Raw genomic sequence first — 27,418 nt, 5'->3', positions numbered from 1 at the left:
GCAATGCAACAACAATGTGGAATGCCCTACAAACAGTCATAAAGAAGTGTAAATGCTTATTCTCCTTCAAAACCGCCCTAAAAGAGCACTTACAGGCGCTGTTAGAGTCAAAGCCTGTGTGTGTGTGTGTGCGTGTGTGCGTGTGCGTGTGCGTGTGCGTGTGCGTGTGTGTGTGTGTGTGTGTGTAGTGTACCTCGGACTTGATCTTGTTGTCTCCAAAGCAGAGGTGCTGCAGGTAGGCGGCAGCGTTGGACTGAACGGACGGGAACTGATGCTGCAACATCTGGATCACCTCCGGAAGCTCAGGATCCCTCCATCCAAACTCCCTACGGAGAGAGAGAGAGAGAGAGAGAGAGAGAGAGAGAGAGACAGAGAGAGAGAGAGAAAATAAAGAAATTCAATTCAATACAATGTTATTGTCAATTTGCCCAGTTCACAAATATACAGTGGCGTGCACAGACATTTTGAGGGGCAGCTGCTCAAGTAAATTATACTTTTTTGTTTACTTGGTCTGCTCTTGTTTCCCTCTACACCTATACCTCTTTGCCAAAAATAGCAGATCTACAACCCCACAACGCCTCGCAGCGCGAGGCGTTGTGGGCTTGTAGATCTGCTATTTTTGGCTAAAGTTCTCCTCAGAAAAGGGATGCTAGGTTTCGAGTGGTTATGGTAGAAAGAAAAATCGTATCGCATAAAGATTTGGCGGACCCCCTGTAGTAACTCTGAGGACCCCCTAGGGGTCCCGGACCCCCTGCTGTAAACTTTTTTTTTTCAAAAGGGCACTTCTGGTCAAGAGGGCAAAGGGCAGGTGCTCTAGCGCCACCTAGAGTCTATCTGTGCACGTCCCTGCAAATGTACAGTACAGCGAACCCAACAGGTATGAATGTACACAAAGGGCAACAACACCATGGTAGAGAGAGAAAGAAAGGAAGAAAGAAAGACAGACAGAATCCCTGCAGGGACATTGCCTACAGTATGAAACCATAACAATGACACTGTTATGGTCTTATAATGCTGCGTTCACAAGGGCAGATTAAAAGATACACAGATACACAGGATCTTTCTCGCTGTGTTGCTTTGTATCTGTGTTTCTCAGCGCGATCGTTGATATCATCAGACGTGCGGACATCGGAGCTACAGTTGTAGCTTTGTATCTGGAAGTTGAACCCAGCTCAACTTCAATGTGTAGCTTTGTCGCTAGAGCTACAGCTACAAACGCCGGATGTAATCTTTGTATGTTCATGTCACGTGTATATCATGTCACTGGTTTCCATTGAACATGAATGGTAGCATGTATCTTTTTATTTGCCTGTGTGAACGCACCATAACAATCACATCTACCAGTGTGTTGTTGTTAGGTGTGTTAGGGACCTAAGACGCATCTGTGTCATTTTAAGATTTCTTTGGGCTATTCAAAAATAGCAGATCTATAAGCTCATAGCGCGGCACCGAGTGCCGTGCTACGAGCTTGTAGATCTGCTATTTTTTTGAAAAATCATGTTGTTGTTTACAAAAATTTTAAAGCAATTTTTAAAGCAAACATGTTTTACACAAATCTTTGCTTCTAGAAATGTCTTCTAAATCCAAAAAAATCAAAATCCTAAGAAAAAACGTATGTTTTGCTATAATATCAAACTTTTTCATGTCAAGGACCCCCAAAATTATATATTTGACCGCGGACCCCGATCTCAAAACATTTTTTTCCAGGGACCCCCAGAAGCAAAGATTTGAGTTAAAAATGTTCGCTTAAAATATATATATATATATTCAAAGATTTGCGCACATTTTCACGATTTAAAAAAAATAGCAGATCTACAAGCTCATAGCGCGGCACTCGGTGCCGCGCTATGAGCTTGTAGATCTGCTATTTTTGAATAGCCCAAAGTGTAAAATAATACTTTTTTTTAGCTCAAATCAAAAAATTACACACAGATGCGTCCTCAGGTCTTACTGGGTTAAAGTTACAGTTTAGGAAATACAGGGATATATTCTATTCTTCCAGCAGCCATTTTGTGTTTGGTCAGTGTGGTGCATCATTACAGTAGCTCAGTCTCCCTATGCATATCGTCACTGGAAACCTTGTATGTACAAAACCATTACTTTTTCAGGAAATGAAAAACCCCCCACAGACTTACTTTACCATGTTCACGTAAAATAACATTAAAAAAATGCCAAAAAATAGCCGATATACAAGTTTACAACGTGTTGTATTGCGACACGTTGTAAGCTTGTAGATTTCTGCTACTTTTGTGCCATACTCCTGTACGACGTACAATATGGAAGACATGGAGAAACAAGTTTTCTGCCCGACAACACGACATGGTCCTGTGGTGAATCCTTTACTCTAATTGGCCAGCTGCCCGCACCGGGTTCTCCCATAACTGTCTTTTTATGCCTGGGGCGTGAATTACACTTAACACTGTGAGACTGCTGCATGTGTGTTTTACTCTGTGAGTGTACAGCGTCTACACTGTGAGGGTTCGTCTGAATACATCATACTACACTCTCACATTTTACAAATACATAAATGAACACTGAGGATTTCTACTGTGCAGGAACACACACACAAAACAGTCAAACGATACCATGTTCTATCTCTCTCTCTCTCTCTCTCTCTCTCTCTCTCTCTCTCTCTCTCTCTCTCTCTCTCTCTCTCTCTCTCTCTCTCTCTCTCTCTCTCTCTCTCTCTCTCTCTCTCTCTCTCTCTCTCTCTCTCTCTCTCTCTCTCTCTCTCTCTCACTCGCATGCTCTCACTCGCCCTCTCTCTCTCTCCCTCTCACACACTCTCTATCTCTCTCATAAACACCCCCACACACACACACACACACACACACACACACACACACACACACACACACACACCCACACCCACACCCACCCACACCCACACACACACACACACACACACACACACACACACACACACACACACACACACACACACACACACACGCGCGCGCGCGCACACAGAGAGAACAGAGTGTGTTGACAGCTGGTTAGTGTTCAGCCCTGAATACAGTGTGTGTTTCTATAAATATCATGTGAATGGTCATAACCTTGTGTTTGTTGGCTTGCAGGTTTAATTAGCCTATCACAATGCTTAAGTCAAGCTTGACTGAGCTGTCAGGTGTACAGTGTGTACTGTGTGTGTGCGTGTGCGTGTGCGTGTGCGTGTGCGTGTGTGCGTGTGTGTGTGTGTGTGTGTGTGCGTGCGTGTGTGCGTGCGCGTGTGTGTGAGTGAGTGAGTGAGTGCATGTGTGTGCGTGCATGCGTGAGTGTGTGCACCTGTTGGTGTATATAATACCAAGATTATTATGCAGGTGTACATACGCTTATGTTCTCTTTTTCTCTTTAAAAAAAATCTTTTTACAGTTTTATTATTTTTATTATTTACATTTTATTACCTATGCTGCTGCATTGTCTGAAGTAAGCCGAATAAAAAATACGTTTTACTCTCATGTACCTTGTGGAGTCTCGCCTCAATACCCCTGATCAGGTGAGAGTTTCTACAGGGCCAGCCAGCACAGTGATGACAGAGTTCAGCACCTCGGATAGCTCCACTCCGCTGTCATCAAACATCAAACTGTTTGGCTCTTAACCCATTGAGACCTGAAGCCGATTCTACATGACTCCTAAATCCCAACAATTTTCTGAAAAACATTTCTATATCAGTGGTGCTCAATCTTTTTCATGTCAAGGACCCCAAAAATGATACGTATTTGGCCCCCAGAAGCAAAGATTTGAGTTAAAAATGTTCGCTTTAAAAATATATAAATTCAAAGATTTGCACCCATTTTCACAAATTTTCAAAAATAGCAGATCTACAAGCTCGTAGCGCGGCACTCGGTGCCGCGCTATGAGCTTGTAAATCTGCTATTTTTGAATAGCCCAAAGTGTAAAATAATGCTTTTTAGCTCAAATCTAAAAATGACACAGTTCCAATGGGTTAAGCACAGGACTCTGTCTCACTTGTTGCTGGCTCTCCTTATGGAACTCTCTCTCATCGGGCGGTAAGCGAATAGTATACTCCACTGTGTTTCCCTGTCGCACAATCTCGATGTGTTGATACTTTACTCATCGTGGCTTTTCTCTCTCCGTTATAGACGAATCCACAGACGTGCTGCCTGTAGGCAATCATAACTGTGGTGTCGCGGTGCGGAGCGGCAGCGGCTTGACACCGCATTTATTATTGCCGTTCTGTGGATTTGTCTATAGGCAAAGAGGGAGAGCGACTGAGCACGGCCACATATTTGTTTGGAAAAGCCCCGATTGGGAAGAACTCTTATTTTGACTGCCTTTGGGGTAATTCCCCCTGAATAAATGACACGTTGTGTTTAAACTCTACTGCTGTTTCCGTGTGTTGGCTTGGGTCAAACTTCACAACCTGTACTCAAGATGTAACAATAAAGCACAACCTTGAACCTTGAAAGTTACAGAGCAAAGCAGCAGCAAAGACAAGCACTTTAAAAGTCAGGTGTTGCTTTGTAATCTTCATGTCACTGCATGGCTTCCATTGAAAACTAATGGTATCTTGTAGCTTGGCATCTGCCAGTGTGTGAACGCAGCATCAGTTACGTGCTACACTGGGGACTTCACCGTGGTGTGTTTAATTACTGTTAAATTATTAACTATTACAATTATTATTAATTATTATTCAGGAAGTAGAGGGAAGCGGGGAGCTGCTTTACTGTAGCTGTGTAATAATAACCCCTACTTACTTCACCAGCACGCACGCACGCACACACACACACACACACACACACACACACACACACACACACACACACACACACACACACACACACACACACACACACACACACACACACACACACACACAGAACTATTTCACTGTGTTCTCTCTTTGAAGAATGTATTCCAGTCAGTTGGCTTATTTCATGAAGCCATCCAAAAGACGATGTACTTACTGTACACACAGAACATTCATTTCTCAATTAAAGTTTCTCTGTAAAAACACACCGAAAGCCATTTATGACGAAACGGGAACGACAAGTGCAACAACAAAACCAACCATGAAAATGACACACTTTTCTAATCTAGATCGACTTCAAACTCAGCGCGCACATCGTCAAGGATCCGAGGCAGTGCCGTGCCCCGGTGTTCGAGTCTCTCGGACGGACGGATGGGCGGTTGAACAGAACTGCCAATTGGACCGATAGGAGCAGGGGTCCTCAACAGGGGGTCCGGGACCCCTAGGGGGTCCTCAGAGTTACTACAGGGGGTCCGCCAAATCTTTGTGCGATAGGATTTTTTATTTTCACCTGAACCCCTGGCATCCATTTTCAGAGGAGAACTTTGGCCAAAAATAGCAGATCTACAAGCTCACAACGCCTCGCGCTGCGAGGCGTTGTGCTGCGAGGCGTTGTGAGCTTGTAGATCGGCTATTTTTGGCAAAGAGGCATAGGTGTAGAGGGAAAAAAGAGCAGACCACGTAAACAAAAAATGATGAATCTGAAACACAATTTTATACGATATAGAGGGGGTCCCTGCTTCATCTCTCTCTCAGCTAGGGGGCCCTTGAAAACGTTGAAGACCCCTGGATAAGAGGATTAAACCATAGAGCAAAAGATAATAATGAGGGCATCCCCCCACCCATTCACTTGTATGAAGTTGCTCACCCAGCGCATACTCCCTTTTCACCCCTTCTTTAGGGTTGGGAAATGTGACGGGCACAGGGGCGGACGCACTGTAGGCTCAGTAAGGCCCATGCCTTACCTTGAATACACTGTACCTTCCCTCCGCCAGACAGCTTTTTTGTATTTACTATGAATATCGCCCCCTATACTTCAGGCCGACAAACAGCTTAATAGCCTACACATCCATTCTCTCTCTACGTCCTCCGTCTCTGGAGGATGTTGAGTCTTTTGAGCCAATGCGTATTCTCACTCAGAATCCCATTTCACACTCGAGTGTGAAATGTGTCTGTCTGTGTCCCTCATTCATAGAACCGGTTTTCTACGTCATGACATAAGCACACAATATAAACACCACGCACACACACACAATGTCCTGGCCTCGTTCTCTTCATTCTTCTTCTGATTCATTTTTGATTCTTGAGACAGCAGAGAGGCAGCAATGGCACCGGCGTAAGAAAGAAAAGTTTGTCCAGAGCAAACTCATAGATGCGAGGACGCCTAAACGAACAGCAGCCACCGCGACCGCCTAAACCGCATTCAGGACAAGCTGCTTGAGGCTGCAGCATCAGTCCTACTTGGCAAAATAAAGGCTGAACTCAGTGGACAATATTTTGCAATAGGCCTACTCGCAGATGAGTATAAAGATCTTTCCAAACGGGAACTAGTTGCAGTTCGTATTCGATTCATGGATGGAGGACTCATCAAAGAGCAGGCAGTAGGATTTGCCCTACCACGTATTTGCCTGGCCTTACTCATAAAGACATCCTGCGTCCGCCACTGGACGGGTGGGGACTATGTGACGCGTAGCGTCATGGAGGTGACGCGTTTTGCGTCACCTCCATGCGCAACCCCGTGCGCATGGAGTCGAGCCCATTGGTCGAAACCGTTCTTTGCTCGTGATTGGCCACAGCATGTCCAATGCTGCTTCACTGCTCCCTCTCGGTTGTGGGGGCTTGGATTAAACAGAAACATCATATTTCTCTGTTTATTGGCCTCCAAAAAAAGCATTTGAAAGCCTTAAGGTGGAGTGGTGCTCTGGTGGAGTTGTAGTGGAGCACCACTCTACAGCTCATTACAACACATAGCCCACATCACCACTTACAGCTTATACTACTGTACTACTGTACCACAATAATGATAATAATAACACAAATAGAAACACCATGGGCCGTCTTACACTCAACGTTTGCACCTGATGCTTCATTTATAACTCCGTCCCACGCCGGAAATATCCATCCTACAAGCTCACAACAAGTACAGAATACAGATCAGGCTTTAAAAACTGCTACCCAATAAAAAGTTAAAGGACAACTTCACCCATTTTCAACCTATCGACAGAGACGATATAATCATTCACATCTTACTGTTTTGCCAATTATTTGGGACCCACCCTACAATACCCTCGCGCCAGAGCCCACCAGGTTTAGAAACTATGTCTTACTGTACCTACAGTAAGACATAGTAGCAGTCATAGTTGACACTTGCAGGGTGAGCAAATAACGCTGTGTCATCGTCTCTCCAGTCAGTCAGTCTGCCTGTATAGAAACATGTGTGTGTGTGTGTGTGTGTGTGTGTGTGTGTGTGTGTGTGTGTGTGTGTGTGTGTGTGTGTGTGTGTGTGTGTGTGTGTGCGTGTGCGTGTGTGTGTGTGTGTGTGCGTGTGTGCGTGCGTGCATGTGTCCCTGTGTGTACATGCGCTCTTCTCAGAGCTCCTCCAGACAGTGCAGACTAATATGTAACATTTGATGATTCACTGGCTTGAGACCAAACTGGCAACAAGTCTTTGTTCACAGTCAGCCAGGTGGACTATCTCATGTCACCACACATTTGTACTGCCGCGCCCGCTAGTGCGTGTGTATGTGTGTGTGTGTGTGTGTGTGTGTGTGTGTGTGTGTGTGTGTGTGTGTGTGTGTGTGTGTGTGTGTGTGTGTGTGCGTGTGCGTGTGTGTGTGTGTGTGTGTGTGTGTACGTGTGTGTGTGTGTGTGTGTGTGTGTGTGTGTGTGTACGTGTGTGTGCGTGTGTGCGTGAGTGCGTGCGTTTAGTGCGTGTATATAAGTGAGTGCGTGCATACAGTATAAGTGCATGCGTGCATGCGTGCGTATGAGTGCGTGTGTGTGTGCGTGCGTGCGTGCGTCTGACAGTCAAAACATTTGCTCCCCACAACACAAGGCGAACCGTCTCCAGGCGAAGCCGACAATCAAAGCGTGTAAATGAAGAAATGAAAGTGTGTATGAATTATGTATTTCAGACCGCACGACGCAGGCAGTAATTGAAGAGCTTTGGGGACAAGACTGGTGGTTATGGAGCCACGATGAGGATGATGAGGATGAAGACGACGATGATGATGATGATAGTGCCGCATGGTTTGCCGGGCTGAAAAGACTTCTTATGATGACTCAGAGGTCTGGGAATGAAGCAAACGTTTGACGGCCGATCTACACCAGAGAACTTTCGCACACACGTGCATATACGCACACACACACACTTTTAGATCCAGTCCTATTTTAAAGTCTGCGTGTGTGGGACTCGCGCCTGGTGTAGCCGGTATCATTGATATCAATTGGATGTAAACAAACGCGCTGGCTTTTCAAATGGCCTAGGTATAAAATAGGGCTAAAGTGGTTAATGTATGTATTATGATGTAATACTGTATATCTGCAAAGTAGTAACTAAAGTTTTCAAATATTTATAGTGGAGTAAAAGTACAATATTTGCCTCTGAGATGTAGTGGAGTAGAAGTAGAAGTATAGACAATTGGAAATACTCAGGTGAAGTAAAAGTACCTCAACGTTGTACTTAAGTACAGTACTTGAGTAAATGTACTTAGTTACTTTACACCACTGCTTTTCAGGATTCAAACTCAAAAATAGCAATAGTAGCAGATCGACAAGCTCGAGACGTGTCACTTCGCGTCGCGTTTAGAGCTTGTAGATCTGCTACTTTCGATGTTTTCGTGTGACGCTGTAGTGTGATCAAGAAGGGCGTTAATTTACGAAAAAACATAAAAAGTTATAAAATATGGAGATAAGAGGTTTCTGCCGCGACAGCAACGGAATACAACAGAGTGGAATAGAACAGAACGGCACAGAATTGATTGTAGAGGTGTCATGTTTTGCCTATTGTGCAGGTTTTACGGGCAGTGCTGCTGCTGCTGCTGTGTCATTATTTATCCCATTCAATCCGGGAACGCATCTGTGTGTCATTTTAAGATTGCTTTGGCTATTCAAAAATAGCAGATATACAAGCTCATAGCACGGCACCGAGTGCCGTGCTATGAGCTTGTAGATCTGCTATTTTTGACAAAATTGTGAAGGGGAGATGAGGGGGTCCACAGAAAAATGCATATTATTTTGGGGGTCCTTGACATGAAAAATGTTTGAGAACCAAGGATTATAGCAACATGAGTTTAAACAAAAAAAAAACTGTTAGGATTTAGAAGACATTTTGTAGAATCCCCCAGAAGCAAAGATTTGAGTTACAAATGTTTGCTTTAAAAAACATATATTCAAAGATTTTCACGAATATTTTTTTTTTTAGCAGATCTACAAGCTCATAGCGCGGCACTCGGTGCCGCACTACGAGCTTGTAGATTTGCAATTTTTTTAAATGGCCAAAAACATCTAAAAATGACACACAGATGCGTTCACGGTAATGGATTATACCTCTGCTGTACCAGCGTGCCAATGTGTATGTCACCACAGTTTGGCTGACTGAAGCAAAGAGTAACTAACACATTAATATAGTCAGTGTGGTGGATAGTAACCTAAGTACATTTACTGTACTTGAGTACTGTACTTAAAAAGGCACTTTTCTTTGAACCGGGTTTGAACCGGGTTCAAATACAGTTTTTGCAAGCTCATGACTTAAACTCCACTACATTTCAAATAGAAATATAAACGTACACAAATATATGATGAATTAACCACTTACTGTAAGCCCCATTTCAAATAATACTGTATAGTGAAGATTTCTATGAAAATCTTCTGAACATTTCTGAAAATATACTTTGTAACTTGTACTTCTGAATACTTGAGTATTTAATTGAGTGCATACTTTATCCACCACTGCAGTTCGGCTGACAGAAGCAAAGAGTAACACATTAACGATGGACAGGATGGGTTGAACTGCAACGGTCCATGTAATTGTACTGCGAGTGTTCTCTCCCTATGCCCCTCTCTCTCTCTCTCTCTGCCTCTCTCTCTCTCTGTTGAACTCTGCATGTCTCTCTGTCTCCCCGAGTTGTGTAGTCAGTCATGTGAGGTCGATGTTTAAGTAAACAAAGTAATGAGATGGTACCCTATCTGCCCTCCGGTGTGACTGACACGCACGCACGCACGCACGCACGCACGCACGCACGCACGCACGCACGCACGCACGCACGCACGCACGCACGCACGCACGCACGCACGCACACACACACACACACACACACACACACACACACACACACACACACACACACACACACACACACACACACACACACACACAAGCCTCTAAAACATATGCATTGTTGGAGATGCATATTGTGACATATGTTTTACACAGTGTGGAGGCCATGCTTCATGTTGATTGAAAGTATGACATGATGTCACAGTGGAGGAGGAGCTTCTGCCGTGGAGTCTATTATCACTGTCTCACATCTGCAGCTTGCATGGGCTCATGAGCGGCCAATAAGCAATCTGTTAGCTATAGTTGTTAACATATATGAAACCCTGCATGCATTGAAACAAAGATAGCATTAGCAGATACACAGGTGCTACAGTACGTCCACACATGTTCTTTACTATCTATCTATGTATCTAGTATCCATCAATTTACCTAGTATCCTAGTATCCATCCCGTTATTTTTTCGTTGCCACTGGAGGCAAAATTGCTTGCTCAGGGTGGGACTCTCGGGTCTCTGTAACATGTAATGTGTCTTGAGACAACTTGTTGTGATTTGACACTTTAAAAAAATTGAAATTGAAACCATCTATCCATCCATCCATGTATCTATCTATCTATCTATCTATCTATCTATCTATCTATCTATCTATCTATCTATCTATCTATCATCTCTTTAGCTTGAGACCCTTGAGAAACTAGAAGGGGACATTTACTTGTGGCCCATAACAAATTGGCCAAACGTGGGCCCTGACCCACTGTTTGGGAAACAGTGGTAGAAACAACAGCTCAGCTCTGGCTCAGAGCAGAGAGAGGCCAGATAAGGTCACAGCACAGCAATATGCTATCCAATGGAATTGTTTTAATCTGTGTCCATTACTATAAATATCACATCTCAGCTCTGTGCCTGTGTGCCTAGAATGGCAGCTAGGATATAAACACTGTTAATACGCACGTGTGTGTGTGTGTGTGTGTGTGTGTGTGTGTGTGTGTGTGTGTGTGTGTGTGTCTCTGTGTGTGTGTGTGTGTGTGTGGGGTGTCTGCGCGTGTGCGCGTGCCTCTGTCTGTCTGTCTCTCTCTGTGTGTGTGTGTGTGTGTGTCTGTGTGTGTGGTGTGTGGTGCGTGCGCACGCTGTGTGTGGGCGTATTTTCCAGAGAGTGTGGGTTGGGCATAATGGGATGGCTGACAGACTGGCCTATAGAGACTTTAGCTGAACGAAAGGTCAGGAGATGTCACACACACACACACACACACACACACACACACACACACACACACACACACACACACACACACACACACACACACACACACACACACACACACACACACACACACTCCATCACAAACCAGTGACTCCACACACGGAGGCCCACAGGGACCACACGGAGATCCTGTGCTGTGCTTATGAGCATAAAATTCAATGAGGCACTTTTATGATTGGGTTACATCATCATATCACACCACAATTCCACCGCTGATGCCTAGAACCCAGAACATTTGCATACATTATTATAGCCAGCAGAGTGAGGAAGGAAGGCGTACAGTAGAGAGATCGCGGGACTCCACTCTTTCTTTGGTGTATCACCCAGGTGGGTGTGGTTATATACTATGCCTGAACCTAACCCTATAACCTCACAGAAAATATGACCCAAAAGATACATTTGATGTCTTCCCGGGACCCAAACTTGTGAAAATAGTCGATCCACAAGCCGACAACGTGTCGCGATGCAACTCGTTGTGAGCTTGTAGATCTGCTATTTTCACAAGTTTCCACTTTTTTGAATGAATTTATTTTTATGAATAATGTATTGTGAAAAACAAAACAAAAAAGAAATTGAAAATCTTAGATATATACATATTTTCTAAATAAGAAGTAAAAAAAGGGATAAAAACCCATAAAGATGGGTCCGCAACCCACTGTTTGAGAACCACTGCCTTAACCTAACCTCAAAACCACGCCTACCTGGGGGACACACCTGGGAAAGATCGGAGAGATCGCATCGCACGAGCTGGTCTCTCTGAGTCTACACAGTAAATGTTCCACGGTTTCATCCAGGGTTTTTTCTCTCTTTTTTTTCTCTCTGAAATCTGCATTCAAATGCACACTGACAACAACCACTTCAATTATGCTCATCCGCTGATGATAAGTCTAAAATGCTCATTAACGCATCGTTATATATAGGCCAGCTGGAGATAGATAGCGCCGTGCACTATTCCCTGCACGTGCACGGACAGCTGCACGGCAGGGTTGGTCTGCATATCAGACCATTTTGTGATTAGCTCCACCAATGGAAACAATTATATAAACGCGCACGCACAGACGCGCGCGAACACACACACACACACACACACACACACACACACACACACACACACACACACACACACACACACACACACACACACACACACACACACACACACACACACAGTATACAGTATATCTCCTATATTAAAACCGCCATTTGGCAGTCACAGACGTATCCGCCAGGTTTGATTGGCCAAGCTTGGCGTGACGGCGTAGTGCTCTGACTGACCAACTAGGGCTACTAGATCTTCAGGCCTGACGTTGACTTTAGATTGAATCTTTGTGACTTGTTACAGAATACAGCTAAAAAATAACTAAAAAACAGGTTAGAAACAAGTAAAGTGACATACATACTCGACGTAAGAACCGTGGGCTGACATAGGGACTGGAGGGGGAGACAGATTTGTCACGTTTGGTCTCTTTGCCGTGGCCCTGCCTTGCCTTGGCCCTTCTTCTCTAAAGCATCAGAAACAACAGCTCCTCTTCAGCATCCAAATCAGCGTCCGACAACGGCTGAACAACAACAGGCCTGAAGCTGCGACTTGACTTCCTACTTCCGTCTCAAAATGTAGCGTTGCATTATGGGTATGCTACATACTCTCGCAACTGCCATCTAGTGGATGAAAAGGTGTATAGGCCTATATGTTCTCGTATTAAACGTATGGACTATAGGTGTGATAACGAACGCACAAGCGTCCTCACCCCCGAAGCACGTGCAAACCCATCTACATGAACCTTGAATGAGCCTTGACCCAGCTCCCCTACCAACACCACCCCACCCCAGCACACACACCCCACACACCCCACACACACACACACACACACACACACACACACCCCACACACCCCACACACACACACACCCCCCACACATCCCAGCATACACGCTCCACACACCCACACACCCCAGCACACCCACCCCACCCCAGCATATGCCACAACGCTCTCTTTGCTGTCAGTTGACTGTCAGCTGCAACAGTGCTTTGTTACGTGTCGCCCAGGAGAGGTTAAGGAAAGGCTAATGAATATACAGTCACAATGACACACTAGGCACACTGGAGCTGACTGGAGAAACACAGGGACAGAGAACATGATAAACAGCTAACACATATACAGAAGACGAATGGATGGGTCCATGGAAGAGATGATGAGATGATGAGATGATGAGATGATGACATGAGATGAGATGACTGGGTATAGATGGAGAGCCAATGGAGAGGATGAAGGTTTTTTAGATTTCTGTCTCACCGGCTTTAATTTACTCCAAATCAGTGAAATATTATTGATATTCCATTACTCCAGTTTGTGGGAAAGAGTTCAGTCATCATAACCAATCCAATCGGAAAAGATATAATTAGATGACAGTTATAACCTTAAATTGACTCAAGCATCCTCACAACTCCACAGCCCCCCCACCCCCCCATCACAAAACCACCAGTCTTCCTATATCCAACTTTAAAGTGACAATGGGGATCATAAAAAAAACAAGCTTTCTTTTTTGATCTGATCCTCGACTCCATGAGTCCAAAACACGACTATAACATGAAAGACATGTCTTCAAACATGAGGCGCTATTTATAATAAATGGATGACAATACGATGGGACACGTGCTCTGTCATGCTGCTTGATATCGGTGTCATATACGTATATATATAGAATATCAGTGGTGGAAAGTAACATTTACTCAAGTACTGTATGTACTTAAGTACAATTTTGAGGTATTTGTACTTTACTTGAGTATTTCCAATTTCCGATACTTTTACTTGTACTCCACTACATCTCAGTGGCAAATGTTGTACTTTTACTCCACTACAATTATTTGAAATCTTTAGTTACTAGTTGCTTTTTAGATTTTGATTATTACTACAAAACATACATTAACCACATCAGCCCTAGAGTATATACATTTCGGCCATTTGAAAATAGCAGATCTACAAGCTCACAATGCGACAAATTGTGAGCTTGTAGATCGGCTATTTTCAAAAGATGTTTATACATTTGAAAACTTGAAATGGGAGATTCTGCATAATGACTACTTTTACTTTTGGTACTTGAGGTACATTTTGATGCCAATACTTTTGTACTTTTACTCAAGCACATTTTGAATTCCGGACTTTTACTTGTAACAGAGTATTTCTATATTGCAGTATTGATACTTTTACATAAGTAAAACAATGTGAGTACTTTTTCCACCACTGTATAGAATATAGAGAGTGATGAGAGACAGGCTGCAGTGAATGGCAAAGATAGATACGTAGATATATACATACATAGGATGTGTGGAAAATACATAATAAATAAATAGGTTGGATTACTTTGTCATTCTTTGCTCGGCTTGGTTTTGATTCCACACAAGGAATTCTGGGTCGAACCTATCGAAGGGGGGACAGGCAGAGAGAAACAAGACAGAGAGGTATTGAGGACTGGATTATGTTGGTCTGTCAGGTTCATATCAGATCATAATTCATTCAATAGAAATGAGTTATTATCAGTTATAATCAAATAGCCAGCGGACTAGGCGTTTACTCTCTCAGCATATTATGTGCTCATCAGACAGCGGGGGAGGGGAGGGAGGGGGGGACATGCTGGGGAATGGTGAGTGTGTTCGGTTAAAGAGAGGGTCAAACTCTGCTCATGGACAGCGTATTGTTGTTGTGTTTTTAATCAAACGCCGTCCAACATGTTAAAAATACGGGGGGCTTTCAAATGCTACAAACACCAGTGAGATTACATTACTGACCTGCTGCAGTCGTTATTCCAACAATATGATGTAACTAATAGGCCAGTAGTTCTCAAAGTGGGGTCTGCTTGTCTTTTGGGGTCTCTAGCACAAAATTATTTTTCAAATCAATTTGGGCTTCCTTGACATTGAGAACTGAACTAAGCTATATTACAAGCATCACGTGCATGTCTCCATCATGATGCGTGGTGACATTTTCAAAGCACAGTACTGTGTTCAATGACAATAGGCATGTAATGATTCACTCAACTCACGATAAGATTCGAATCACACAATTAAACACATTTTTTTTTCCAGACAAATGACAGAATTGTTTTTTTTTATTATTTCTCTTACACAAATCCAGTATTTTCTTGTCTTTTTACAATACTGTGTTTTCTCTTATCCTCTTTTCAATACAGTAGCAAATGACTAAAAACTCTTCATCAATTATCTTATAAAGATCCTGTATTTTCTTTTGCACATGGCTTTTCACATGTCAGTGACATCACTGATAAATCCTTGGTATCTTTATAACCAGCTTCGAACATTATGGCGTACGTCCGCACTACTTCCGCGTTGCACTGTCGAATCCTTGGTATCTTTATCCTAGCCTTTCAACGTGTGTTGATCGGCGGCGTGAAACACTAAACAGGATTATTATTTCATGTCAACATTCAAGTACAACTATCAGAAGATCTAACCCAGGTAAAGTAATGCGTCACTCTGCAAGTTTAACTAAAGTTCTCCACCTGGCAAAAATGTTCTTCTGGCAATTTTTTGCATTGCAATTAATTTTGTATTAAATCGATTTAAATTTTCACCAGTTTGAATTGATTTTAATCGATTTACAATAAATCGTTACATGCCTACTGTACACTGTACTGAAGCCTCAGCTGTATCTAATCTCGCATCATTCAGCAATGCAGGATTTTTCCAAATAAGTCCTCTTTTGGAGAATCGGAGCGGCTCCTCAACAGCGTCGGAATCCTGCAACATGTCGAGCTACTGTATACCTACGGGACCAGGGACAGGGCGGGGCGGGGCGCAGCGTTTTTTTCCAAGAGCAGGGCAGACCCTCCCTTTAAACACACAGAATGGACATGTTGCCAGCAGCAGACACACACACACACACACACACATACATACAGGGCAGGCAGATAGATGCCTCAGCTCGCTGTAAGCGTCCACACTGACTCTGCATGTTGTGTGCGGGGTGGGTGGGTGGGTGGGGTGCAGCAGAGAATGCGATGCATCATGAGTCAGCCCGTTTGCAAAGGGGAGTGCACACACAAAAAGGCCCACGGCACGGCCGCGGCGGCTAGCTAGCTGCAGGGCTGCGTGATGGAGAGTGAGACGAAACAGACAAAAGTGCAGATGAGTGTGCCGAGAGATAACAGTGGAGTGGATGAGAGAGAGAGAGAGAGAGAGAGAGAGAGAGAGAGAGAGAGAGAGACGAATGAAGTGAAGTCATGAAAGAGTGATGAGATATAGTACCTGTCCCTTTAGAAACACAGACAATAAAGCAATCCAAGTGCAAAATGACATCCTCATTAAGAGATACGGTACAGATATAATTTGTACCGGGGGGACAAACAAATGTATCTTCTGTTCTGTTCTCTGAGCACCTGAGCCAGCAGGGTCATGGAGACAGATATAGTATTTTTTTGGTCTTTAATGAGGCTGGCTGTATCTCTGACAGGCTGTTTGCTGAAGGTCATTAAACCAGAGACTCTTTGTGTAGCAGCAGGAATCCAAGAAAGCAAATAGAATTTGCTGCTGAAACTAGTTTTTTTTTCGAATAGAAGCAAAAATGTAGACACAATAAAAAAACAGCTATTAAAGTCTAATTCTGTCTGTCTGTCTGTCTGTCTGTCTGTCTGTCTGTATCTCTCTTACTGTTTCTCCGTAATTCTCTCTCAGTCTCTCTCTCTCAGTCTCTCTCTCTCTCTCTCTCTCTCTCTCTCTCTCTCTCTTAGTACTAGTTACTAGTTTTCATGCCAATACTTTTGTACTCTTACTCAAGTAAATTTTGAATTCCTGACTGTTACTTGTAACAGATTATTTCTACATTGCAGTATTGATACTTTTACTAAGTAAAGCAAGAGCACTTTTTCCACCACTGTCACTATGTCTCTCTCTTGCTCTCACACGCACGCACACGCACGCACACATGCACACGCTTGTGCACGCACGCACACACACACACACACACACACTGAGACTCGCGGCTTAAAAGCAGAGACTTCAAATACTCTTCCAGCATAGCGGCCCCCATGCTGTGCGGTATACAGCAGAGTGGCGTGGGGAACAGAGCAGAGCGGTGCTGAGGCTCTAGCAGCAGAGTGGGACCTTGGTGGCTCTATAGCAGCAGAGTGGGACCTTGGTGGCTCTATAGCAGCAGAGTGGGACCTTGGTGGCTCTATAGCAGCAGAGTGGGACCTTTGTAGCAGCAGAGTGGGACCTCTATAGCAGCAGAGTGGGACCTCTATAGCAGCAGAGTGGGACCTTGGTGGCTCTATAGCAGCAGAGTGGGACCTTTGTAGCAGCAGAGTGGGACCTCTATAGCAGCAGAGTGGGACCTCTATAGCAGCAGAGTGGGACCTCTATAGCAGCAGAGTGGGACCTCTATAGCAGCAGAGTGGGACCTCTATAGCAGCAGAGTGGGACCTCTATAGCAGCAGAGTGGGACCTCTATAGCAGCAGAGTGGGACCTCTATAGCAGCAGAGTGGGACCTTTGTAGCAGCAGAGTGGGACCTCTATAGCAGCAGAGTGGGACCTCTATAGCAGCAGAGTGGGACCTCTATAGCAGCAGAGTGGGACCTCTATAGCAGCAGAGTGGGACCTCTATAGCAGCAGAGTGGGACCTCTATAGCAGCAGAGTGGGACCTCTATAGCAGCAGAGTGGGACCTTTGTAGCAGCAGTGTGGGACCTTGTGGCGTGCAGCACAGATGTTACAGCATAGCAGTGTGTGAAGAAGAACAAGCCTCTCAGAACCAGGCAGAGGAGAGGGGACAGTGTGACAGATGTGACGTGATGCATGTGTGCCAGTTTATACTGAGACCCAGATTCATACAGTACTTACATACAGCCTCTACACCCCCCCACCTCCCGCTCGCCATCTTGTCTTGCCAAAAAAAGTTACTTTAATACATTAACCACTTCAACCCTAGCGTCAGTGTTGATTTCGTTGACTAAAACTATCACGAAAAATGTTCGTCGACCACCTTTTCTCACGAAAACTAAATAAAAACTAAGCTGAACTAAGACTGACTAAATATATTGATATTTTCGTCAACAAATAAAAACTAGATATGTAGTGAGGGACTAGTGGAGAAGAGATCCAGTAGAACTAAAACACAAGTCATTTTATGCTTGGTTGCGTTCGAGTGTTGCGCTCTGAAAATAGACGATCTACAAGCTCACAACGCGTCGCAGCGCGACGCGTTGTGAGCTTGTAGATCTGCTATTTTCAGCATGCAACCAAGTGTAAAATCAACCATTATGACGCCATCAAGGCACCGCCAACATACATTTTAGTTGACTAAGATGACTTTAGTCGACTATAATCTTATGATATTTGGTCGACTAAAACTAGACAAAAAGTGAAACATTTCAGATGACTAAAATATGACTATACAACTAAACTGAATTTTATTCGAAAAACTATGACTAAAGCGAAATCAAAATTTGCTGTCAAAATCAACACTGGTCCCTACTCAGGCCATGACATAATAGGCGAACATTTAGCGAAAACACTAGACTAACAATCTCACAAGGCGACGCATTGTGAGACTGTAGATCGCATATTTTCGCCGCAGATATTTGGTCTAGAGGTCAAAAAGTGTGTAGGGTTTAAGTGGTTAATACAGCGCTAAATGATATATCATGCTATAAAATGACTCCCTATAAATCCTATACAGTGAATCTGGGCTTCAGTACTTTCACAGAAAAGGGGGGGGGAGGGAGGGAAGGGTCCAAAAGTTTTTTTCTACCAAAAAAGACAAAACAAAGAAACAGTTTTTTGAAAGAAAAATGAAAGAATATTGCTGGTGTGTCTCCTCCTTCCTCCTCCTGCTCACCTGGGGTCCTTCTGGATGCTGTCCACCGACGGGGAGCGTGCGAGGGCCGCCTCCGGGGGCAGCGCGGGGCCCGACTTGCTGTAGGGCGACTGGTCGGTGGACGGGCAGAACTGCAGCGTGCGGTACGGGTTGCCGTAGTCGCCCGCCCCGCCGCCGGCCGAAGCGGCGAAGCTGGCCCTCTGGAAGGTACCGGCGCCGCCCTGGCTCGCCGTCCGCTGCAAGGGGATTGGTTCGACACCGGGGGAAGGCGGGGCTACGGGGAGAGGGAGGGGAGGGGCGTAGGAGGGAAAGAGCAGATAGTTGAGGACCTGGTGGTAGAGATGGTTCACCTCCGGGTCTGGGGTAGCAGAAGGGTTAACAACGGGAGGGGGGAATTGGGAGGTTTTCGGGTTTGAACGTGAGAGGAGTTTTGAGGGAGAATGTCACGAAAGAAAACCCGCACGCATGAGAAACAGCATGAGGATGATGCACGGATATGGATGATGTGTGTGGGTACACACATACACATACACACACACACACACACACACACACACACGCATGCGAGCGAGCGCACACACACACACACACACACACACACATACACGCACAGACATAGGCACGCACGCACATGAATGAAAAGAACAACATCAAAAGCAATGGATGGAAAGGATCAAACGGCAAAACCACGTGAGAAGAATATATAGGACAGGGAAGAGGCAAAAAAAAACAACAACACACACAAGAAAGTTATGAGATAAAACATTTCATTTCATTAATAAAATACTTATGGAGGGCAGTGGGGGTAAAAGTACTCCATTTTTTTTTTTACTTTTACTAAGTAAAAGTATCAATACTGCAATGTAGAAATGCTCTGTTACAAGTAAAAGTCTGGAATTGGAAATTTATTTGAGTAAAAGTGTAAAAGTATTGGTATCAAAATGTACTTAGAGCAGGGGTCTTCAACAGGGGGTCCGGGACCCCTATAATAATAATAAACTTTATTTATATAGCACCTTTCATGACACGAATGCAGCTCAAAGTGCTTTACAGAGCAAGAAAAACAAAGTATAAAACACAGAAATAAAAATAGAGCAAAAACACACAAAAAGTATAAAACAGTAATAGCAAGGAACAGTGGTAACCAGAGCGAAAATCAAAAAATGAAGAATATAAAACAATGGCAGAGAACAGTGGCAGAAAAGCCATGGCTAAAACTAGGAGGCAGTGAGTCGAGCAAACAGTACAGGCATAAATAACAACACAGACAATTAGAAGTAACAAAATCAACTAAAAGCAAGTGTGAAAAAATGAGTCTTGAGCTGTGCTTTAAAAATGTCTACAGAGGGTGCCTGTTTTAGACGCAATGGGAGCTTATTCCACGCTGTTGGCCCATAGAAGCAGAATGCTGCTTCACCATATTTTTTATAAGACATTTCAGGCACATCAAGTAGGCCAGCACTAGAGGACCTGAGGGGGCGGCCTGGAACATATTTAGGGAGGAGGTCATAGAGGTAGGAGGGTGCCAGACCATTAAGAGCCTTGTAAACAAGTAAAAGAATTTTAAAATCAATCCTAAAAACGACCGGGAGCCAATGAAGCGATGCTAAAACGGGGGTAATGTGTTCTCTCATTTTAGTTTTAGTTAAAACTCTGGCTGCCGCATTTTGAACGTGTTGTAGTCTGTCGGTTGTTTTCTTTGGCAGGCCAGAAAAAAGTGCGTTGCAGTAATCTATGCGAGAGAAAACAAATGCGTGGATCAATGTTTTTGCATCGTCTAACGATAGATAGGCTCTGATTCGCGCAATATTTCTCAGATGGAAGAAGGCAGTCTTGGTGACATGGCTAATATGTGTGTTAAAATTCAGTTCAGAGTCAATAATAACCCCCAAGTTTTTGACTATAGAGTCACTTCCCACAGTTATTGTACTGAGCCTACTTGTTATCGATTCTTTTTGCTCACTAGAGCCAATTATCAGAACTTCTGTCTTATCCTCATTTAGCTTGAGAAAGTTTTCACTCATCCAGCACTTGATGCTGGACAGACAAGACACCAACGGGTCAAGAGCACTAGGGTCATCTGGAGCTACAGAAAGGTAAAGCTGGGTATCGTCAGCATAGGAGTGAAAATTAACTCCGTGTCTGGTGATGAGTTCGCCCAGCGGCAGAATGTAAAGTGAAAATAAAAGCGGACCAAGAATAGAACCCTGTGGGATGCCAGAGCAGATGGCATGTTTGTCTGAGTCAAATTCATCTAGTTTGACAAAGTAGCTTCTGCCTGATAGGTAGGAAATGAACCATGACAAGGCCGTGCCCGACAAACCTATCCAGTACTCCAAGCGTTGAACCAGGATAGCATGATCGATAGTATCAAATGCAGCCGTCAGGTCGAGGAGCAGGAGGACGGATACATTTTTATTGTCGGCTGACACCCTGAGATCGTTGATTACTTTCACGAGTGCTGTTTCCGTGCTATGCCCTTTCCTGAAACCAGATTGAAATTTGTTATGGATTTTGTTGTTCTGTAAATATACTTCTAACTGGTGGAAAATCGTTTTTTCTAGGACCTTGCCCAAGAAGGGCAGATTTGATATGGGTCTGTAGTTGCCTAGTACCGAGGGGTCGAGGTTGTGCTTCTTGAGCAAGGGCCTAACTATAGCTGTTTTGAGTGAGTCTGGAAAGATGCCTGAACGTATGGAGATGTTAACAATTTTTAAGATGTCCCCAATCACAGTGTCTAACACTTCTTTAAGAAAGGGAGTGGGGATTGCATCCAGAGAGCAAGAGGATGAAGTCATCTGGGATATGGTTTTACGGAGTTCGTCAGCCCCGATTTCACAGAATGAGTTCAGGCTAGCCCTGCTAAGGTTTTCTCTAGTGCATCTGGCAGCATTAGCCGCGTTTGTGGTTGGAGAATTTGTGGTGGCCGCACTGTTCAAGATATCGGCTCGAATGTTAAGGATTTTATTATCAAAGAATGAAGCAAACTCATTACATTTGGCTTTGGAAGCGGGGATCGATTGCTTATATGACTGGGGGGGGTTCAGGAGACGTTCAATTGTGGAAAATAATACTCTGGCATTGTTTTTGTTTTCGTTAATAATGCCAGAAAAGTAAGCCTGCCTTGCTAGGCGCAGGGCTTTGTTGTAGGTAGCTGTAGATGTCTTAAAAATCTCGAGGTGGATGGTGAGTTTGTTTTTTCTCCACGCTCGCTCAGCTCTGCGACATTCTTTCTTTAGAGAGCGCATATGGTCATTGATCCAAGGAGTTATTCTGGAATTTTGTCTCTTTTTAGTTTTCATGGGGGCCACTTTATTGAGAGCTGACTCTAGTATCTGGTTGAAGTGTTGGATCATAACATTTACCGATGAGGTATCAGGCATAGGGGGTGCACCTGCCAGATGAAGGGAGAATTCACTGGCTGCAGAGGAGCTAAAATAACGCTTTTTTATACTAATCTCAGTATTATTTTTCTCTAAATCAGAGACGGCTATATTAAAGCAAACCACATGGTGGTCAGATATCTCAGGCCTATCAATGAGCCTGTCAACAGAGACGCTTAGGCCTCTGGAGATCACCAAATCCAGGGTGTGGCCATGCTTGTGTGTTGGCCCGACAACATGCTGAATACAATCATAGGAGTGTAAAATCTGGAGGAACCTTATTACCACAGCATCTGTATCATTGTCCATGTGGAGGTTGACGTCGCCTGAGATCAGAGTACTTGCATAGTCTATAGTGCAGATGGATAAAAGGTCAGAGAATTCTGTCAGGAATAGGGCTTTGCTACTTTTTGGCGGACGGTAGATATTGATCATGAGCACAGGGGATTTACTCTCCAAAATGGTGGCCTGATATTCAAACGAAACAAAGGAGCCTATAGTCAGAGGTTTAAACTTAAAAGTGTCTGAAAAGAGGTACGCCAGTCCACCTCCTATCTTGCCCTCACGAGCTGAGTGTATATAACTGTAGCCTGGGGGGCAGGCAGCGGCTAGGGGGACAGCTCCAGCTGAGTCGAGCCAAGTCTCTGTCAAAAAGATGATGTCCAGCTTCTCATCACAAATAAGGTCGTAAATAGAGGAGGTTTTGTGAAGAAGTGACCTGATATTGAATAGGGCCAGGTTTATTTTATAGGTGATTTTTTTGGGGTTGATGAGGGGGAGGCGGTGTGGATAAATTAAGTTGCCAAAATTAATCCTGGAGCCCTTGTAGAAGTTGTGGGTTCTATGAGTTCTATGGCCCAGTTGGACAGCGATTGTGTGCTGTGTGTGAGTATTGGGAGGTCCTCCCGGCCAGCAGGGGGCGATGCAAGGGGAACAAGTGGTCGTTTGGAAATGACCGGAAGTTGGAGCTCTAAGGACCCCCTAGGGGGTCCTTAGAGCTACTACAGGGGTCCGCCAAATCTTTGTGTGATAGGATTTTGTTTTTTTTACATTAACCACTTGAACCCTAGAATTCCTTTTCTGAGGGCAACATTAGCCGAAAATAGCAGATCTACAAGCTCACAACGCCTGTGAGCTTGTAGATCGGCTATTTTTGGCAAAAAGGTATAGGTGTAGAGGGAAAAAAGAGCAGACTAAGTAAAAAAAAAAAGACTAAGTAAAAAAAAATCTGAAACACAATTTTATGCAATATAGAGGGGGTCCCTGCTTCATCTCTCTCTCAGCTAGGGGGTCCTTGGCCTGAAAACGTTGAAGACCCCTGACTTACAGTACCAAAAGTACTATTTATGCAGAATGCATGTACTTAGTTACACCACTGAATGAGGGTATAGTTACAGTGCCACCACTCAGCCGTTTGTGTAAAGAGTTCCCCTAAAAAGAAACCGGGGACTATAACAGTCATATCATGAAATGACAGACAGTGGATAACAACATCACAACGAAAAATAGCAAAAAATAATAAAGATGAAATAAGACCATGGTCCGTTTTATCCGGGTCACAAAATTGAACCCGGCAAAGCACCTGTAAAACCTTATGCTGAGTCTATTAAAACCAAACGTGTCCCAAAAGGTTCATAAAATGTGCAGTAAACGAGACAGAAAGGCCAACACACCTTTGGTCCACCGCAGTGGAGTCCTCTATCAATCACACACACACACACACGCACACACACGCACGCGCACGCGCACGCGCACGCGCACACGCACACGCACACGCACACGCACACGCACACACACACACACACACACACACACACACACACACACACACACACTCTACTGTAAATGTCACCTTGTTAAACGACACTTCTAGGGCCCGCATCCAGGGGCCCGGCCGTACTCGACACTGACAAATTGAGCTGGAGCGGAGGTTGGCCCCTGTGTGTATACTGTATATATATATATATATATATATATATTATACATCATATACAGTAGTGTAAAGTAGCTATGTACATTTACTTAAGTACAATTTCTAGGTACTTAATTACCTAAAAATTGTATTTGCAATTTTCAGTACTTAAATATTGTACTTTTACTCCACTACAATTATTTGACTTTAGTTACTAGTTACTTTGTAGATTTTGATTATTATTACAAAAGATACATTTACCACTTCAGCCCTATTTAAAACTGTGTTGTGAGCTTGTAGATCTGCTATTTTCAAAAGACTTTTACACATTTTAGACACTAGGACTTTTATTATTTTGGTACTTTAAGTATATTTAGAGGCCGAGGCTTTTGTACTTTTACTCAAGTAAATTTTTATTACCGGACTTTTGCTCGTCACAGAGTATTTATGCATTGCAGTATTGATACTTTTACTTAACCCTTTAAGACCTGGAACGCATCTGTGTCAATTTTTGATTTGAGCTAAAAAGTATTATTTTACACTTTGGCTATTCAAAAATAGCAGATCTGCTATTTTTGAAAAATTTAGAAAATGTGTATTTAGAAAATATTTATATTCTTTAAAAAAAACATTTTTAACTAAAATCTTGGCTTTTGGGGGTCCCTGGAACAAAATATTATGATATTGGGGTCGGCGGCCAAATACATATACATTTTGGGGTCTTTGACATGAAAAGGTTTGAGAACCACTGATATAGAAACGTACGTGCGTGCGTGCGTGCGTGCGTGCGTGCGTGCGTTGACTGGCTGACCACTCTTCAGACTTCAGCACAAGTGATGGATATCGCTGGGAACCTTGACAAGGCCTTGGGAACTTCACTTTGGGCGATATGTGACATCAGGCATAAAATGTGTCTCCTCTCTTTTCCCCTCCCACCTGTCTATTCATTATAAACTAAAGAACATGACCTTGAAACACAGCCAGGCGTCAGTGGCCGTACTGTACTTTGTGTTGCACAAGCAAAAACACCTCTCTCTCTAAAGTAAAGTGAAAGTGGATATGACAGTGACAAGTATAGTAGGCTCAAAGGCGTGGCCCTGGGGTGTGCCGGTCTGTGCTGATACAATATGTACGATGCTTGAGTATAGAATTTCTCGCATTTTTATTGATTTGTTTATTTTTTGATCATATCAAAAATCAACACATCAAAAGTTAATATCAAAGTTACAAATCAGCCGATACTGTGTTTCAAATGCAAGACGAATGAGACAACAACACAGATTTGCCAAAAAATAGCAGATCTACAAGCTCACAACGCCTCGCACTGCGAGGCGTTGTGAGCTTGTAGATCTGCTATTTTTGGCTAAAGTTCTCCTTAGAATAGGGATGCTAGGGTTCAAGTGTGTCATGTACAAAAAGGATCCTTTCACACAAAGATTTGCCCCCCCCACCCTGCAGTAACTCTGAGGACCCCCTAGGGGTCCCGGACCCCCTGTTGAGGACCCCTGGTGTAACGTGTTGTTATTTCCACCCAGCAGACTGAACCAGATGCGCAGAGACAACATTTTTTAGGCTCACGGTTGATTTGCCTCGATTTCAAGGCGCCCCAGACTAACGCCCATGAGATTAATTGAGATTAATTTACAGTCTTGAACCTAATTAGCTAACAGACTGTGACTGGGGAGACAAATTGCCGCAGAGACCCCGATTGGATTTGCATACCTGAGCTGATAACTAGCAGTAAACGCTGAGATGGTAAAGATGCAACTTTTAATGTGGCAACTAAAGCGGAATAATAGCCTAAAGAATGAAATGTCACATTCAGTGGTGAAAAATCCATACACAGACCCTGCTTTCTATCCTTAAAGGGATAGTTCACCCAAAAAATGATTTTGTTGTGTGTTTTTTCTATCGATTAGTCACTCCATGGAGACTTAGGCAGCGGTTCCGGTAGGAGACACAAAGGAGACTCTTTGTGTCTCCTACCATCAGATTTCATCAAATTATTGGCTTCGGAATGCAACAAAAACAAAAAAATATCCATTAATTCATCCCTTATCCCCTATCCCTTTAACACAGTGGTTCTCAACCAGTGGTCTGGGGACCACCAGTGGTCCTTGAGGGGGTTCCAGGGGGTCCCCAGCCAAATTAATAGTACACTCCCAGAGTTACTAATGATTATGACACAGTGTAGATTGGGACCCCCCAAGAAATCAAAATGGTTGAGTCCATGGCATATCTTTTCAAATGGGGGTCCGTGGGCTAATATGTGTCAATTTGGTGGTCCTTGACACGAAAAGGGTTGAAAACCACTGCTTTAACACATTGACTGCCAAAAGACGTAATATTACGCCATCTGGTGTTATTTACTGATTAAGGTTATGTCTGAGTCATAGTGTCTTTCTTTCTTTATTTAGATGGGACAATGCACATTAATGAGCTCGTTTTAACCAAAAACGCAATTTGAGAAAAGAAATCCGAGAGATATATATTTTAAATCTGATAACATTGTAGTGGACGGAGTGGAAATGTTTTAGACAACGTCAATTCCGGTTGGATCCTTCTCTCCAAGTCAAGGCATCATTCATAGGTTGGCGAGGAGTGCCCTCGTCACATACCCATATATGGGCATATACTGATGACATCAGGGATCTCCATATAAGGTATGGGCATAAAAGGGACATGGAATGACAGATACAGAGATCTCTGTGTGGGCATATCGATGGGATCGGCTGTGTGGCGTACCGAAGTGTAGTATAGTTTCTGCTATTATCACGTGATGTCATGATCTCCTGGCTCTAAACATCCTTCCTGAGTTCTGTTGCAATCTATGGCTATTTCCTGTTCCTCCTGTCTACTGACCTTGGCCCCGGAGGTGGCCAAGGTCCTACTACTATTACTCCTACTACTCTTACTACTATACTATACTACTACTATAGGTCCTACTACTATACTATACTACTATAGGTCCTACTACTATACTATA

General features: G+C 43.7%; 1 protein-coding gene across 3 annotated transcripts in view; it reads right to left on the bottom strand.

The window, feature by feature from the left end:
- ctnnd2b (catenin (cadherin-associated protein), delta 2b) overlaps positions 1–27,418 on the bottom strand; it is a gene marked incomplete at both ends in the record, with an annotated part of 257,135 nt that overhangs the window by 69,244 nt on the left and 160,473 nt on the right. The window contains 3 exons of one of the 3 annotated variants that reach the window (XM_084058604.1): positions 194–326; positions 14,671–14,727; positions 19,159–19,495. In XM_084058604.1, coding sequence (XP_083914730.1) covers positions 194–326; positions 14,671–14,727; positions 19,159–19,495 — 527 coding nt within the window. The remainder of the gene's footprint in view (positions 1–193; positions 327–14,670; positions 14,728–19,158; positions 19,496–27,418) is intronic. The other 2 variants (XM_084058606.1, XM_084058605.1) reach the window with 2 other exon arrangements.

Source organism: Gymnoscopelus microlampas (genome assembly GCF_963454915.1).
Source record: "Gymnoscopelus microlampas genome assembly, chromosome: 5".
NCBI classification, from domain to species: Eukaryota; Metazoa; Chordata; class Actinopteri; order Myctophiformes; family Myctophidae; genus Gymnoscopelus; species Gymnoscopelus microlampas.
The sequence above is the reverse complement of the archived record's forward strand: the minus strand, read 5'-3'. Positions and strand labels throughout refer to the sequence as shown.